At 35.8% G+C, this 16,650-nt stretch overlaps 2 protein-coding genes across 4 annotated transcripts in view; one reads left to right on the top strand and one right to left on the bottom strand.

Moving 5' to 3' along the window:
• The window catches only part of nktr (natural killer cell triggering receptor), a 150,688-nt gene that overhangs the window by 130,009 nt on the left and 4,029 nt on the right, over nt 1–16,650 (top strand). The window contains exons 2-13 of one of the 3 annotated variants that reach the window (XM_059524639.1): nt 5,030–5,066; nt 7,559–7,635; nt 8,654–8,728; nt 9,604–9,711; nt 9,833–9,877; nt 10,673–10,760; nt 11,958–11,987; nt 12,163–12,308; nt 15,085–15,298; nt 15,592–15,750; nt 16,028–16,115; nt 16,362–16,510. In XM_059524639.1, coding sequence (XP_059380622.1) covers nt 7,578–7,635; nt 8,654–8,728; nt 9,604–9,711; nt 9,833–9,877; nt 10,673–10,760; nt 11,958–11,987; nt 12,163–12,308; nt 15,085–15,298; nt 15,592–15,750; nt 16,028–16,115; nt 16,362–16,510 — 1,160 coding nt within the window. In that variant the 5' untranslated portion in view covers nt 5,030–5,066; nt 7,559–7,577. Of the gene's footprint in view, nt 1–5,029; nt 5,067–7,558; nt 7,636–8,653; nt 8,729–9,603; nt 9,712–9,832; nt 9,878–9,899; nt 10,911–11,032; nt 11,988–12,162; nt 12,309–15,084; nt 15,299–15,591; nt 15,751–16,027; nt 16,116–16,361; nt 16,511–16,650 lie in introns of those variants that run through there. The other 2 variants (XM_059524642.1, XM_059524640.1) reach the window with 2 other exon arrangements.
• Nucleotides 86–4,405, bottom strand: sec22c (SEC22 homolog C, vesicle trafficking protein). Its single transcript, XM_059524125.1, has 7 exons — nt 4,235–4,405; nt 3,167–3,378; nt 1,989–2,152; nt 1,658–1,837; nt 1,446–1,564; nt 919–984; nt 86–789 (listed from the first exon to the last, which is right to left on the bottom strand). The coding sequence occupies exons 2-7, from the start codon at nt 3,346–3,348 to the stop codon at nt 589–591; spliced, it is 912 nt and encodes a 303-aa protein (XP_059380108.1). The 5' UTR covers nt 3,349–3,378; nt 4,235–4,405; the 3' UTR covers nt 86–588.

Genomic DNA, 16,650 nt, shown 5'->3' with positions numbered 1-16,650 from the left:
AAAAAAAAATTAAGGTATTGTGAAGTAGACCATTACTTACTAACCGACACAGCCCAAAATAATCTTAATCTAAAATGTCTGATATTTAGACATGACCATCAATTACCCAAAGTTAATACCATTTCTACCCACTTTCATTCAGTTATATGCAATTTATGTGCATTTACAGCTTTATAACAATTAAACCGACACAACAAAAACCTTCATACAGAAAAGTAAACAAAGATCACCATTTTAAATTAGCTTAAACAACAAATTTTGCAGCAAATAAATAAAATAAAATGAACTTAAACCCAGTGTTATTAACTTCTAAACCAACAAAATTGGTTCAATTTATCCATGTTACATTCACAATTTGTCATTAAAAAATGTATTTCTGATATGCATCAACGGAATTGAAGACCCCTGTAGAAAAACCATTGCACTCACTATCCATGTGAGACAAGACAATCACTTGATCATAACATTAGATCAAAGCAAAAGCTAAAGCAAAAACCAATCTGAGTTTTCGTGAGCCGTTACATCACACGGAGTCTCGTCCATTTTTTGGTCTCTCACCCTACTGTTGTCCACATCCAGATGAAGTCCTCATACTCCACAGTCCATGTTTCTGTCCAGCAGTTTGCGTTGGAGGGTGAGCAGCGTGGAGAGGCAGGCCACGGACATGTGGAAGGCCAGCTGCCAGATGTTCCTCAGACCAAAGAGAAAAGCATTGCATAAAATGATAATAGTCAGGAGAGTAAAGGATTTCAGCTTCTTCTGGCAGGTGTGGAACAAGTACAGATGACACTGTATGGAAAAGAGATAGAGATCTCAGCTCAGACGGTGTACTGTATTTTATCCTGCTATAAATTAAAACATTAAATATTACATGAGCATCATTGCTGATGCCACATACAGAGTAGTAATATGATGTACCTGGCAAACACAGCAGAGAAATGCAAAAAGAAACGCCACCACATTCCACAAACCATCATAATCATCCTGTAAAAAAAAAAAAAAAGTGTCATTATAATTAAGACATTTATTTACCTAGTTAGTTATAATAAAATAATTTGAACCACATTTCAAAAACCATCATAATGGTCCTGTAAACAATGGTCATATCATAAATTAAAATAAAAAATCATATCAAATAATACTCTAAGCTATAAATAAACTGCTAGGGACAAATTAATACAATAAATGATCAATTAAGAACATTTATATTTGCATATCCCGAGAAATATAGAAATATCAATAGTGATTTCATGGTAAGTCTGCCTGACTCTGTACCATATTGAGCATCAGCTGATAAAATATATTTTTAGTATTGGTTTTTGGCATTTAAGTTTTATTTAATTAGACAAAATATAGTAGTATAGAATTTTAATTTTGGCCATTACTCATTTCCCATAACATCCCTAATCAAGATCATTCTGTCCCAAATTAACATCTTGTGATACCTGGAAGGTGTTTTCAATAAGATGGACACCGCGTATAAGGTTGAGGGAAGCACACATGATGTTAAGAATCAGAGAAAGGATCCCTGGTGCTGAGACTGGTTCCAATCTCTGACTTTGACCTTCAAAATCAACAAGGAGCAATAAATCAAAAATGTACATCCAAATTAAGAAGCAGACCATCTGGAAAAACTGTACTCTTTCCTGGAGCACACCTGATGCAGCTGTTTGTTCTACATGCCCATTGGCTGCTCCGTTGGTGAACGCCACATCCTCCATGGTGAGAACCTGAGGGGGGCTGGTCCTGAGGTCTTCCTGAACCTCGGCCAGGGTGACCTCCAGAGATGGACCCCCTTTATTGTTATAATGCTGCTGAAGTTTTTGAATGGAACCATCTGAAATAAAAACAACAGACAAACTCATGATCGGCTTATTAGTTCAACGACTTTGCCTATTCGTGGATTAAGTACAGTCTAAATAAATGACATGACATACAGTAATAACTCATCTAATGCTTAATCCAATCACTTCTATTTGTCATCCTACCAAACTCCAGAAATGGGTACGGCCTGCTTGCCAGGGCCACTGCAGAGTTGTCAAAGCATGCTGTGAATTCCCAGCGCAAGTCTTCCAAGAAGCAGAAGGCCGTGGCAGCAGGGAGACTGCATGCACATACGGTCATGTAGGACACACCCTCGGATGAGAGGAAGCTGCAACACAGAGAGACCAATTAGTTAACAAATGATTTCACAGGACGGCCACCAACTTCCTTGGCTTATCTTGGACTCAGGAACACAGGTTAACAAGACCAGGGACATTCTTATCGGTCTTATATCATTCTGATATGGCAAGACTTCCTTTTATTTTCATGCATCTCATGATTTCAAAAGTTGTCAAAGGTTATATTATTTAACTGACCTGGGCTAGAATGAACAGTGGATGATTGTATTATTTATGATCTAACATTAACCAAAAATTAATAAATACTTTAAACAAAAGTATTGATCACTGTTAGTCGATTCTTACTCTTTAAAAAGTAAACAAATGAATACAAATTGCAATCAAATTTTATAATTTGACTTATTAAAAATAAATTCATAAACAATCATAAAAATAAAAATTCCATAAGGTTTTGGATTTTTCATGCAATGCCACTGAAGAACATTTTTTGATTCTTTGTTTTTTTAGTGAATAGTTCTTAAAAGAACCCCCCTTTTTTGATATCCATGAAGCCATTGGACAAATGATCTTTATACTTGAAAATGTTCTTTCGATTATTAAAATGTTCTTCACGTTCACGATCTTTGATAAACTGTTTACTGAAAGGTTCTCTGGGGCACCAAAAATGATTCTTCCATGGTATCACTATGAAAACACACTTTTGGAATCTTTCATTTTAAGAATGCAGGAATAGATATTAAAGCTTCTTCATGGAACCATCGATGCGAATAAGAAACATTTATTTTTAAAAGTGTATGGACAACTTATGTAAAAAAAAATAATAATAATTTTGATTTCAGGATAAGACCTTTGATTTTTAAGATTTTAATATAATGAAAAATATCAGTAACTTAGCATACTAATTTATTAAAAACAAACAAACAAACAAACAAACAGTACTCAAAGACTTCCAATATAACACAGGTTTGAACCTGGAGACTCTTGGTTTCCTGCCCAGATCTTTAGTCACCAAGAGACATTATTGTCGACAATAGTGCACTTACTGAATGTTGAGCTCATGGCCCTTGACTGTCCCTCTCTCTGGTAATGAACTCAGGGATTTTGAGATCACTTTCAGCTGTTGCTTTCTCTCCTGAAGTTCCTTGTTATGCAGGAAATCAGTGGAGGCCGAGAGAGGGAGTCCATCCCTGACCCGGACCACAAAGGCAAACAGGATCAGTGACATGCTCCTCGTAGGTCTCTATGAGAACACATCCTAAACACAAAGAAGATACTGATGATCATCATGAAATAGCAATTACAGCAATTATTATAAAGCATGTCTGAAAAGAAGAATGGAGAAAAGGGATGCTATTTTCAAAAGTATAGCTACAGCTGTGGATGCAATCTAAACTATGATTTAACATTAAAATGTTGTATTAGTAATAAACATTAATTAGCACAAAAAAACAATGGTTTTATCTGTAAATATTGTTTAACTGATCTGGGCTCACCTGAACTAATAAACAGTTGAATTTGTTATTAACTCATGTTAACAATTATAAATGATAAAACAGTGTAGACTATTAAATACTGTAACCTGATAAACTTTATTAAGTGTTATCACTTAATTTATTTATTTATCTTCTACTTGCACTACTTAAAGAAAAACTTATGTAGACACTTTTTTTTAAAATAAGTTTATACATAGGCAAATTTCTAAATGTCTAAAATATTATGAATTTGTTAATCTTCAAGTTTGGATGTCTATGCAACTTAAAGACCAATATTACTACCTTCTATATTACAATATATGCATGTTACAATAATATATAGCATATTACACAGATGTTCAGCATGTTTCATTGAAAATAAATTTGCTTAACAAACCAAATATCCACGACTGCTAAGATGTTGCATTAATTTTAAAGCGTTTTAATAGTAAAAGATTCCACCACTGGGTTGGTAATGTACGATGTTCTAACCATTGGTTCCAATTACACTGATCACATTTGCCAAGTTTTGATATAATGTATTATTAAATGTGGACTGGATTTCATCTGGCTGTTATTGCAGTGGTTCAAATCATTCTGCTAGCAGGTGCAGAACCATTTCCATTTACCATCCCTTACCTTACAACAGCTCAATAATACATTTACGCTGAGTATGTGAGACAGTGAATTAGAAAAGCGCAGGAGTATAACAAATATGTTTCAAAAAGGTCTCAAGATAATTATTGCGGAGTTATTTATGACTTAATGGTTTTAAGAAGCTACCAGGAGCTTTTTGTTCGTCTCTGTGAATTATGGGAAACAGGGGTGTCAACAGCAACCGTTACTTCAAAGTAAAAGTCCTTACGTTGAGTTTCAAGATGCCAAATGCTGGTTTATTCGCATCTGTTCAATTTACAGACAGAATAGACATAAATGAATAATAATTCTTAAAATAATTTAAGATAAAAACTAAAAAAATATATATATATATATATATTTACATTCGTCAAGAAATATAGCATGAATAATATTAACCTTTATAAATCATTGTCGATATTCTCAGGGCAGAAGGAACAAGCATTTTTGTAATTTGTAATGATGATGGTTTCCGATAGACGGCGGCTGTGCGGCATCTCAGTAGAGAAACGGTTGCCATGTCCTCTTTTTATAAGCGGCTTATTAAATAATAATAATAATGATAAAGCTAATCTGGTGAATTGGTTTTTAAGGATTATTTACAGAATACATTCAAGTTGTGGAGGATAAGATACGTGGAGATATGCATAAAAATGATTACATTTTCCGTAATTCATACACAATTATCCCGCGCCGCTTCTCTTTCACCACACCCGTAAACAAAACTAGCTCGATGCTCGTGAGAGATCTGGCAACACAGTAGGAGCTACAGCGGATAGCAGAGAGAGCGGGTTTAGTTAGTTAAAAGCTTTTTGTCCTTTAAAAATCTACACAGGTAAGTCTAATGTAATAAAACGATACGTTTGTATCAGTAAGTTACATGAATAGGTTTGTATCTGAGTCATACGATTTTTATTATTTAATAAATTGTCCGTGAAGATTCTTTTCCGGGTTCTTAAAAAACGTTAACAGCTAACGTTAGCTTTAATGATAAACAATGTAAGCCGACTTGTGCCACAAAACATAACATATAATCATAGTATTTACAGTTATTAATATTTTTTAATAATCTTAAGCAGAAATGAATTGTTTGACTTCAGTCGTGAGGTGTTTTAGTTAACTTACCCGTGGATCTGTTTAGCAATTGGCTAACAGTCTAAACGAACACCTAATTTTCCTTCTCTGTGGTTGGTTCAGCAGTGGTTTCATTTAAGTTCATTAATTGAAATCACAATCATACTTAATTTGATCTTTCGTGTTACTGGGCGTGCTTTTGATTTTAGACTCGGCACATTTATTTGAACTCTGCGTTACTGTTACAGTCATATTGGAGTAAATGAAAGTGGGGTGTTTATGTGTTGTGTAGTGCAATCAGAAATCGAAAGTATGCCTGGTCTACATTGTGTAACCTGTCTGGGAGTGGATTATAACTGCAGATATTGTCTGTAGATGTAGTGAGTGCTCTAACCCCGTGTAAGGCTGTTGAGCATGAAGTCTATGCTCATTGAAAATAATTATGGAGCCATTGGATTTTAATCTGCAGAACGTCATGTAACTGAACGCTGTTGAATATCCATGAATGCATTAGCAGATGTTTCGTTCTGAACATACAAGACTGCAATAAGTGAACTTTCAAGATTGATTTAAAGTTGTCAAGTTAACTCATATTCAATCTTAAAATTTCACTTTACAAGCAAGCTATTCCAGTTTAGTTGGAATTGGGAGTGTCTCTCTCGTATTCAAAAGTGTTTTCCAGATCTAACTCATGGAAATGTCCTCTTTCTCCTCCGGTGACATTTACTCTGACATTTGCCATTTCCCCAAGCAGACAGCCTGTGTTAGCAATCAGAGGACTGATAAACAGAGTTATTTTGATAGGGGAAAGCAGCTGGCACATTTTCCACAGTTGTAACATAATATGTGCCATAAGAAAGTTCAATAACTTCATTCCCTTCTTGTAATTTGAGATGTGTTTATCTGAAGACAAGTCGTTCCTCTGCTCAGCTAAAAGACTTTAGTGTCTGTGATTCAAGGAAAAGTAAGTCAGGGCTGTTTGATGTGCTGTGAAAATTTACTCAGCCTGTGGCCATCCAAGAAGCAAGTTTGTGTCCTCATCAGAACAGATTTGGTGAAGTTTGGCATTACATCACTTGCTCATCAATGGATCCTTGGCAGTGAATGGGTGCCGTCAGAATGAAAGTTCAAACAGTTAATAAAGACATCGCAATAGTCCACACGACTCCACTCCATCAGTTAATGGCTTGAGATGTTTGCAATAAACAAGTCCATCATTAAGATTGCTTCTGGCTAACATTGAGTTCTCTATCCATTATATTGGTTTCTGTCTGAATCAGGAGAGAAGTATTCACAAAAAAAACAGTTCTAGACAAATATTTGACAACAGTGGCAATTTTGATGGCACCCATTCACTGCAAAGGATCCATTAGTTAGCAAGATGCTGAATTTTTGCTAACCTGTTCTGATTTAGAAACAAACTCATCTACATCATGGCTGGCTTGAGGATTAGTACATTTACAGCAAATTAGAATTTTTGGGTGAACTGTTCCTATAAAGTTCACCCTTTTTCAATGCATGTTATTGATATCGACTCATCCTTGCATACTTTTTTTTTAATATCATTTCACCCTGAAATGCCAAATCAAAATCTTGCTACAGATTTCTCTCATGACGTAGACGCCCACATCTCAAAATCCAATTCAACCCAACTGAAATCCAACTGAAAGTACCACCTACTTTTCCCCACAATTATCCATTAAACTCTTATGTATATCACAATAAAAAAAAAAGATCTGTCATTACTTCTGTTTTGGCACAACAAGAGATGTTAATATATTCCATATTTTTAATATACATGCTTAGTTCTTGTTTTGTTTGTTTGGGCCCTTGCTAAACTATGTTTGGAGCTCCTCCCCAAACAAAATCTCAACTGTCTCTAAACACAGCCCAAAGATAGCACACATCTGGTTTAACCAGGGTTCCTAGTTTAGGATGACAGCACACATCACAGCAACAATGTCTCATTCATCACACTAGGATGGTGTCCAACAGCAGACCCAGTGACAGACAGAGCACTGCTCAAAAAAGGGGGTGGAAGTTGAGGTTGGAGGGGCATGCATAGAGATTTGCATTTCATTGGTTAAGCGAAACACCAATCTCAGTGTCTGACTTTCTGTTCAGTTTCTCTTCATATGACCTGGAGAGAAACAGTATCTTGGAAGATATCCGAAATGGAATGTATTTCTTTCTGGTGTTGGTGATTTGGGTATACAAGATCTAACAGTCTTTTGCTGTGGTTTTACACTACAGGAAGCCCACTCTTTACAAAATGGGGGTGAAAGATCGCCCTCAGTGCTATTTTGATGTGGAAATCAACCGAGAACCAGGTAAGATGTGACACTGATTTTTATTTGGTTGTTCTTTGGTTGGTCTTGTTTGAAGGTCAAACTTAAAAGTAGAATTTCAAATTTTTGCTTTTAGATTACTATTTATGTATAAGTTTGGTTTTCAAAATCACTTTTCCAACTACAAAAATCATGTTTAGTAATGCAAAAAGTATTCTATAAAAGGGGTTCAGATGTGTGATCTTTATCATAGCATGTGGTATAATCTGAAATAATCAGGTTTTAATAAAAGGTAAATATTGTAAACATCTAATAGCAAAGGTGAAACATTATGTGTGTGTGTTTTGTAAAGCACTTTAGTAATGGCAGTTGAAATACCTGTGCCAGTGTGTGAGAAGCTGTTGTGGCAGTCCACACCCTGACCTGCAGGGCTCTTTTAATGAACCACAGATGTAGTATGCACTAAATAACGTCTGGGTTTCACCTCAGTCTACCACTAATTATGTGTTTTTAAAAGAAACGTCTGCGTCATAAAACCAAGACCTCTTATTTAGTGATTTTACACCCATTATTTTAAAAAGCAAATGTTTTAACACCCTGTGTACATTGTTATCGCTTATAAATGAAATGGATAAAACTAGCTTCATGTTCTATGCAAAAATGCACTTAAATTTGAATGCTTTTGTATTTGAAAATGAATGAGCTGTTGTCGTTTGTCACATTGAATTCAGCCTGAAAGTTATAGCAGATAAGTTGAATTACAAAGGTAAACTAATCTAATAATGGCTTTCTTTAAGTGAGCTTAAACCTTACACACAAAACATACAGGTGGCTTTAGGTGCTATGCAAAAGCACACCTAAATTTGAATACGCCTGTATTTGAATATGAAGGAGTGTTGTCGTTTGAGTTTAATCTGAAAGTTACAGTTTATTAGTTGTATTGCCATAGTCACACTAATCTAATAAAGACTCTTTATCAACAAGCTTAAAACTTATAGAGGACATAGAGGTGTAAGATTTCTGATCCATGAGAATAATGAGTTCTTTTGCTTTCTTCCAGTTGGACGAATTGTCTTTCAACTGTTCTCTGATATTTGTCCCAAGACAAGCAAAAATTTTCTTTGCCTGTGCACTGGTACGTATAATTGACATGACGTGTTTTTATCATGCCACAGCAAGATAGTTTATCTACACTTTGTCTTTAAACCTGTAAAAAACTCTTTTTTTAATATAAAAAATTATATTACTTTGCAAACACACTCATTTAAAAAAAAATCTTTTAGAGGTTTTATCTAAAATAAACTAAACAATTCTGATATTTGTTTTTAAATTGCTCTTTTATACTAGGTCACCTTGTTAATCACAATGAAAATAGCCAAGGAAGCTGGCATGGCATTAAAGCGCCAACCAACCATTCATGTCCACATATACAAGCATAAGCTTATAGGGTAATAGCACAAAAATAAACCTAGAGGTGACTAAATCCTGGCTGTATAATGACAAGTGCATGTGTTTTGCTGACAGCACTGAAGAATGAACCAAAGCTGTATTTACAGCCTGTTCCTAGAAGACAAAAGCTGCATTAGCCTGCATTGAGAAGGTTTGGTAATAAATTACAGTTAGTAATGCTTTGGGTCAATGCAGGGATCTTTTTTTCTCACCAGCTGAGATTGAAATGAGAGACACATGCCTTCAGCTGACTGTTGTATCGAATATATACCAATCCCCCAGGGCACCCACACCATCACCCACCCGTATTCATTTCAGTTTTATTGGCATCTCTACAATGCTGATCAGATAGGATTAACCTTTTGCTGTGTGTAACTGTAGACTTCAGGACTGAATCCAGTAGTTCAATTCAGAATACAGTACTTTACAGTATTAGTATCTACATTTTTAACAGCTTAGTTTGTAAAAATCTTGTTTTTTGGTTTGGTTTATGGCTGGTACATACTAGGTCTGTTCTATACAAATAATCATAAATGGTGTGTTTCTTTGGTTTACTTGCAGGCGAGAAAGGCAGTGGCAAAACTACAGGAAAAAAATTATGCTATAAAGGCTCAACTTTCCATCGAGTGGTAAAGAACTTCATGATCCAGGGGGGTGATTTCACTGAGGGTATGTGCAGTTATACTCCTTGATTTGAATATGTGGAGATGGAAATATCTGTGTGTTTATGCCTTTACATGTTATATTCATTTGCCTGTTCTTGTGAGTGAATGTGCTTTTGTTTGTTCAGGCAACGGAAGAGGAGGAGAATCTATATATGGTGGTTTCTTTGAAGGTAAGCCATTTTAAGATACGTTCTGTTCTTTAAAAAGCAATCCGTAACCTTAATTTGATTGTTGAAACAACTTTTGCATGACTTTTGAATGGCCATCTCAGTTCTGTGCATGAATTTCCAGTCATTGTTTTTATTTCGCCGTAGCTGTGAAATCTTGACTCTTGTTTTATTCCTGTGACCTTATAATGATCTTCTATTTGAGTCAGCATGGAGAATAAGGGCTATTTATTTATTTAAAGGTCCAGTCTTCTTGCCTAAAATTTTCAACATATTTTTTTATTTATAGAGATTGTGGTCTTTTGCAAAATGAGAAGGTAAGAGATGTACACAGTGCAGTAACACAATGTAGACTAAACATTCTCCAATCCCTTATGTGAACCATGCCAAAAACGTCCATGCTGCACAGCGTGCTCATGGATAAAAGGACCATGAAGTTGATTTGGTTAATTGACTTTTTTTTATTTTATGTTTTATTTAGTTTCTTTCTTAATTTTCCAGGATGGATTGACATAAAATACAATACTCTCGAACATACTCCAACATTAAAAAGGAGTTTTGATCAAACTTTATCAAAGATCCTGAAGTAAACAGTAGTTTTTTTAATAGAAAATCACTCACTTTTACACTAAAGAGCACGAGAAACACTCAAGAGTTCAGAAGCAGCATAGAAGCATCACTGATATCAGGTGTTCATGAACATCTCTTTGCCTGCTCCTGTCCTTCTCCATAACACAACTTTTTGAAGCAGTCAACAAGCACTCAGTGTCCTTTTTTCTTCGTATCTCTCTTCAACAGATGAGAACTTTACTCTCAAACATGATAAAGCCTTCCTCTTGTCGATGGCCAACCGTGGCAAAGACACAAATGGGTCCCAGTTCTTTATGTAAGTACTATTTACTCTGGTATAAAACACGGAGAGGGTGTATGTGTATATAGAAACAACCATTCATCACCAGATCTATTGCTTACCATTTAATATGACTTACTGGTCACTATTAAATGACACATGCAGTACGTATAAATTATGTATTATGTATTCCCCCAGTTTTCAGATCTTTCAGTTCTACAGAACTATTTTGCTTCAGTCATAAGCTTTATAATAATATGCGCTTGAAACCCTGTATCTGTTTTAAGAGATTGGCCAAAACCACAAAGAGCATCTGGGCTTTTAACTTTGACCCAAGTGTTGTGAAAATCTCACAATTTGTTGACACATCAATACAATTCTTAAAGGCCACTAGTGATTTTCAGTAGTAAAGCATGATGGTGAAGATGGAACATTTTATGTGTTCTGTCTACTTTATTGATTTAGTCAAACAATCATCTTAACTTCCCCCTTTGCCGTTCACACTCTCTGTAATCTCCTCAATCTCTTTACCACATAAATATTTATTTTGGAGACTCTACATAGTCTACATGTTCATGTGGGATGCTGGTGCATTTTCATCTCCCTTTTCCCTTGTCAGTGTGCATTTAGAAATATTTTATAATCAGAAAGCAGTCCTTTTTTGCCTACAAATGTATTACAATTTTTCTCTTGCCGTTTTTGTGTAAAATTTGCAGAAACTCTAGCATCCTGCTCTTCCAAGGTAAAGTGTCTCTCCAAGGCTGTGCTTCTCTCTCCTGACTGTGTTTTTCTGGTTGCTTTTAGCTAGAACTGGCTTCTTATTTATTATTAAATAATTTTCACCTCATAAAAAATCTGTTCTCCCAGCACAGAGAACCTTGAAGTCTTCTTTATTGCTGTATTTCAACTTTAGAATCACAGGATGTATTTTCCTGCCACGGACACACTGATTTTTAATTGAAGTTGTCCCTATAATATTTTTAAACCGGATTAATTGGTTTTGTCAGAATAATGTTGGAAGATGTTGGACCTGTTCCTGTTCATCATTAGAATGTATTCATCCAGCCAGTGTTATTGTGCAAGCACTGCTGGTTTTAAATTCCTCAGTGTTTGAATTGATGCATACATATTCTTGTTGACAGACTGAATGCTTTTTTTGACTAAATTTATTTCCTTTTATCTCCCTCCCATATGTCCCTGTTGGATGACCTGGACTCGTTTACCTGACAACAGAACTACTAAGACAGCGCCTCATCTAGATGGGTAATGATTCAGTGGCTTTTGGATGTTGTATGTCTGTTCAAACAATACTGTAGGAGCAAATAATTAAAAAATAAAGTTAATTCATCATTTATTTATTATAAGATAATTTGGATGCAAGCTTTTTCCCTAAATCCCACAATTTCTTCTAACTGTGAGGATTGTTGATCTTATTTAGAGTGCATGTGGTCTTCGGGCTAGTCATCTCTGGCTTTGAGGTCATAAAGAATATTGAAGGGCTGAAGACTGACTCAGCCAGCAGACCCTATGCTGACGTCAGAGTGATTGACTGCGGACAGCTGATTACAAAGTCTGCTAACGATGGTAAGCTTGTTCTTGTGTGCGAGATATAAACTAGGAATTTTTGACTGCACTCTTTCCCGCCTGTCACTATGCTGTTTGACCTTGTCTTTACCTAATGGAGAACATTTTTTAATCTTAACATCAACTTTGAGTGAAATATGGTGTTTAAAAATGGAACAAAATGACAGGTGCTTTGAAATAAAGCAGATACCAATTTTAATACACACACTTACACAGTGTCCTAACTAGAGCCCGACCGATATGGATTTTTGCGGGCCGTTGCCGATATTAACTCGAAAAGAGCCGATTTATAAGCCGATATTTTGATTTTAAAAATAATCTGGATATTAGACCCATTTCCTATAAACTGCATTTACACAACATTCAATAGCAAAATATCTGCCTGTTCTATGTATGTGGGCTGTATAAACCATTTTCCAGAATGGACTATGTTAAAAAAAAAGCCTTAGATTACAGTCTCAATGACTAAACAATTGCACATCAAAAGTATATATTTTTTTAATGATCAAAAAACAGTCTGGTTTTAAACATTTAACACTTTTACTTTCTTCCAGTTGAAGCTGGTTTTAACAGTCTGTGTGTTTACTGTAAATAAATTATAATACTAAAGTTAAAGTATTTGCAGAAGTAGTCCCACACTTTGCTGCTACAGCATTCACCTTTTTCAGCCATCTGTAGGCAGAAAGAGAGACGGAGAAAGAATAAGCATGTGTATTAATAATATCACCATGTATCATTACTCATGTCATCATTAGAATTATAATAATAATAAACTGGGATCTCCTACATAGGCAAAAATGAGAAATATATATATTTTTTTTATTTGTCAAGCAATAGGTGTTACCTACTTATATTTAACAATATTATTTCAACATTTTCCTGTTATGTCTGTAAAGCTGCTTTGAAACAATATGTAAAAAAAAAAAAAAGCGCTTGTTCAGCTCACATTTATTTACATGTCCCCTCTGGTTTAATCATTTCTGACGCACCTACTGTAGTTACTGTAACTACACTATATTTGCTCTCACAGACACATTCACAACAGACCCGTATATCTTCTCCTCTTCTCTTTGTGCAGTCTGAATCAAAACATCGTCTTGCCTACTATTACCGGAAGATTACGGAATCAATTCGAAGTTGAATGGTTAACGTTAGTGTCATGAACACACTTTGTCAATTTTGAGAAGAACCACCTTCAAACAAGTTAATAGCAAGCATTTAAGGGGCCTGCTAAAAAGGAAGCTATTAGCGTTAGAGTAACGTAACCAGCCTGAATTCACCAGATTGTTCTCTGGACCTGAGGGTAGCCTCTTCTTCCTTGCTTCTCTCTTAATTCTCATCAGCAGGACTAGCGCTATCGCTCGCTTCTTACAACGGGACAGATACATGTTTGCTGCTGACCGAAAGGAGGAGGAACAGACTATGAAAGAGCTCACGCTAAACGTTTTTAAAACTCCGCCTATGCCATAGCGCAGCGCAAATCGCGTTGTATCTGAAGGGCAACGCTGAACCCAGCGGCAAGCGCCGTGCATACCGCGTCCTGTGTGAAAGGCCCAATTACGCGGTCATTATGTGGGAAACACACCGCAATAGAATAAGAATAAGTTAAACGCTAACGTTATAGTTTGACCTCCTATTAACGTTCGCGCTCTTCCACTGATAAACATGGTATTAGCTTTGTGGCTAATCTAATATAGCAATGCATTAGCGGCTGTAAGTGATGTTACAGAATATTTTGAAGTGATAATGATAGGACCGTTAGCTAGAACTACCACACAGTTTTTATATACAGGGTATGAACTAAATCTACAATCATTTCACATGACGAACGACAGACTCACCGTCAAAACAGTTGATCGCTTTCTTCTGTAGTGGACTTCTGGCGCTGTTGTTAACTCTGGAGCTGCAGAGCTCCCTCTGGTGGGCACACTATGCAACACTCGTAACATGAGTGAAGCATGAGACTCTGTTTCTCATGTTTCATCGGCCGTTATAAATGCCGATGCCGATTTAAATGCAATTAGCTTATATCGGCCGATAATATCTCTAGTCCTAACCAGGCATGATGCTACAAAGAGTTTTTGCCCTAACCACCCACAACAAATGATGTGCAACAAGAAAGTTTGCCAGTCCCTTGAATTGTATTTTCATCATGTCATTCTGGGCAGTGCTGCCCAAAGTGAAATACTACTGGTTCAAAATCCTAATTCTTACAGATGTATCTCATATATAACATTTGTTACATTGTATTTTTCACTTTTTACTTGCAGTGTGCTTGGTTTGGACATAGTATGTGTGTTCCAATTTGCATACTTGGGTACAATTTTCTGATGGTTTTTAGTATATATAGTGTGATTAGTTTGTTCTCATTCCCAAAAGAAAAACCTGGATGATGCACTTAATTAACCGGAATTTTTTTTTAATTAAGTGTGGAATGTTGGACACTTAACTGTAGCATTTTTAATTAGTTGCTGGAAGGGCAAGGGCTTTTAGACTGATTTTGGATGACAGAGCAAGCTTATAGAATTCATACACTAGAAAGTTCGATACTTAGTTCATAGAATAAGTTCAAAGTGCATAATTTGGGACACAGCTAGTGTTGTTCATTATAAGTTTGTTTTATTTTGTGCCATGCACAAAAAGCTCAAGTTCAAAATAAATTCACATGCTTTTCACATTGATAATGTAGTCAGAAATAAAGAGAATGAATAAATTACATTCTGTGGTGATGTTCAGTACATTTTTAGACGTTTTGAAGTTTGTTGTATCTCTGTAGTTCTTCAAGGCAAAAGGAGGAAAGCATTCCATTCTGAGGATGACTCTCAGAGTTCTTCTGAGTCTTCATCTCAGTATTCCTTCTCTGATGGAGAGTCTGACAAAAATTATTCATCTCGAAAGAGGAAAAGCAACTCGAAGAGTAAGCACTCAAAGAGAAAAAGAAGAGAGACAAAGAAGGACAGAGAGACAGTTAAAACAGCAGGACATGAAAGGTAAATGATTGTAACCAGTGCCTTTTCCTCTTTTGCAATTTTATTTGTAATTCAGCCAATGATCTAAGGCAATAACACATTTGGTATTCGCCTGCGCTGACACTTTTCAGCTATATCACCGTCACAGTAAAAATAGAATATTGATAACCTTTTCCAATCCAGTGGTGTCACCAAGGAATAATTTAGAAATCTGAGCTGATTATGAAATAGTTTTGTTCATGCATTTCTTATGGTTGGCCTTTGTATTTAGTTGTATAATAAAATATACTGCCTACTCTTTTTACAATTCACAGTCATGCTGAGGGAGAGATGGCAGAGGAAGATGATGGTGAGGCTGAGCAGAATGTGAAAAGGGAGAAGCTTGTGGTTCGACCAGAAGAGATCCCACCTGTGCCAGAGAACCGCTTCCTGCTCCGCAGAGACATGCCTACCCAGGAGGAGATAGTAAAAACGTTTGTGTCTTTAGTATAATTCAACAGATGTTCCTCTTTTCATTGAAATATCACAAGAGTCTTTCCTGCGCATTCCCAGTTATTAGATAACTGACATTTTCTAAAAATTTTTAATTTAAAGTGTTACTATAGAACCAAAAGTGATTCATGTTTTAGTAACATTTTCCTTGCTTAAAAATTAATCCTTGAAATCTATGGCTCAGCTTTGATGTATATTGTATGTATATTAAACCAAAGAGGTAAAGTTTTAAAACTGATATCCCCTCCCCCCCAATAGGGCCGTGCAAGACACAGTTGTGGCACCAAATGACACAAAACCAACTGTCACAAAATCTGGACGCAAGATCAAAGGCCGTGGTACTATGGTATGAAAACCGTGAATTATATTTATACTACCTACAGAAAATAACCAAGCCACAGAGTGACATTAAATAAAGTACAGCATACAAAATGCATTTTTACAAACCAAAAACTATATCAGCTGCTTTAATAATTATTATAATTATTTAAGTATAATGAAATTGACTGATATATTAGAAAGTTCTTGATGGAATGATAGTTTGATTGGTTTGCCATGCGGGATGTTTTGTTGTTTTTTATTCCCTCTGCAGAGGTACCATACACCCCCCCGGTCAAAGTCCCGATCGGAGTCAGATGGGGAACGGGGGAGCAGTGAGACTCCTCCACACTGGAAAGAGGAAATGCAGAGGACTAAGGCTTACCAGCCCCCCAGTGTGGAGAGATGGAGTAAAGGAGAAAGGTTTGTTCTTACACCATTTGAAAATGGTGCAATGATCAGTGTGATATTCAAAATTATTGGACGTGCCAAGCTAATATTGGTAGTTTATTTCTGGTTTATATTAAAAGGTTTATATTAAAGCTTATTTGGTTTATATTAAG

The sequence above is a fragment of the Carassius carassius genome, chromosome 35 (genome assembly GCF_963082965.1).
Source record: "Carassius carassius chromosome 35, fCarCar2.1, whole genome shotgun sequence".
In the NCBI taxonomy this organism is placed as follows: Eukaryota; Metazoa; Chordata; class Actinopteri; order Cypriniformes; family Cyprinidae; genus Carassius; species Carassius carassius.
Note: the sequence above shows the minus strand (reverse complement) of the source record. Positions and strands in the feature narration are given on the sequence as shown.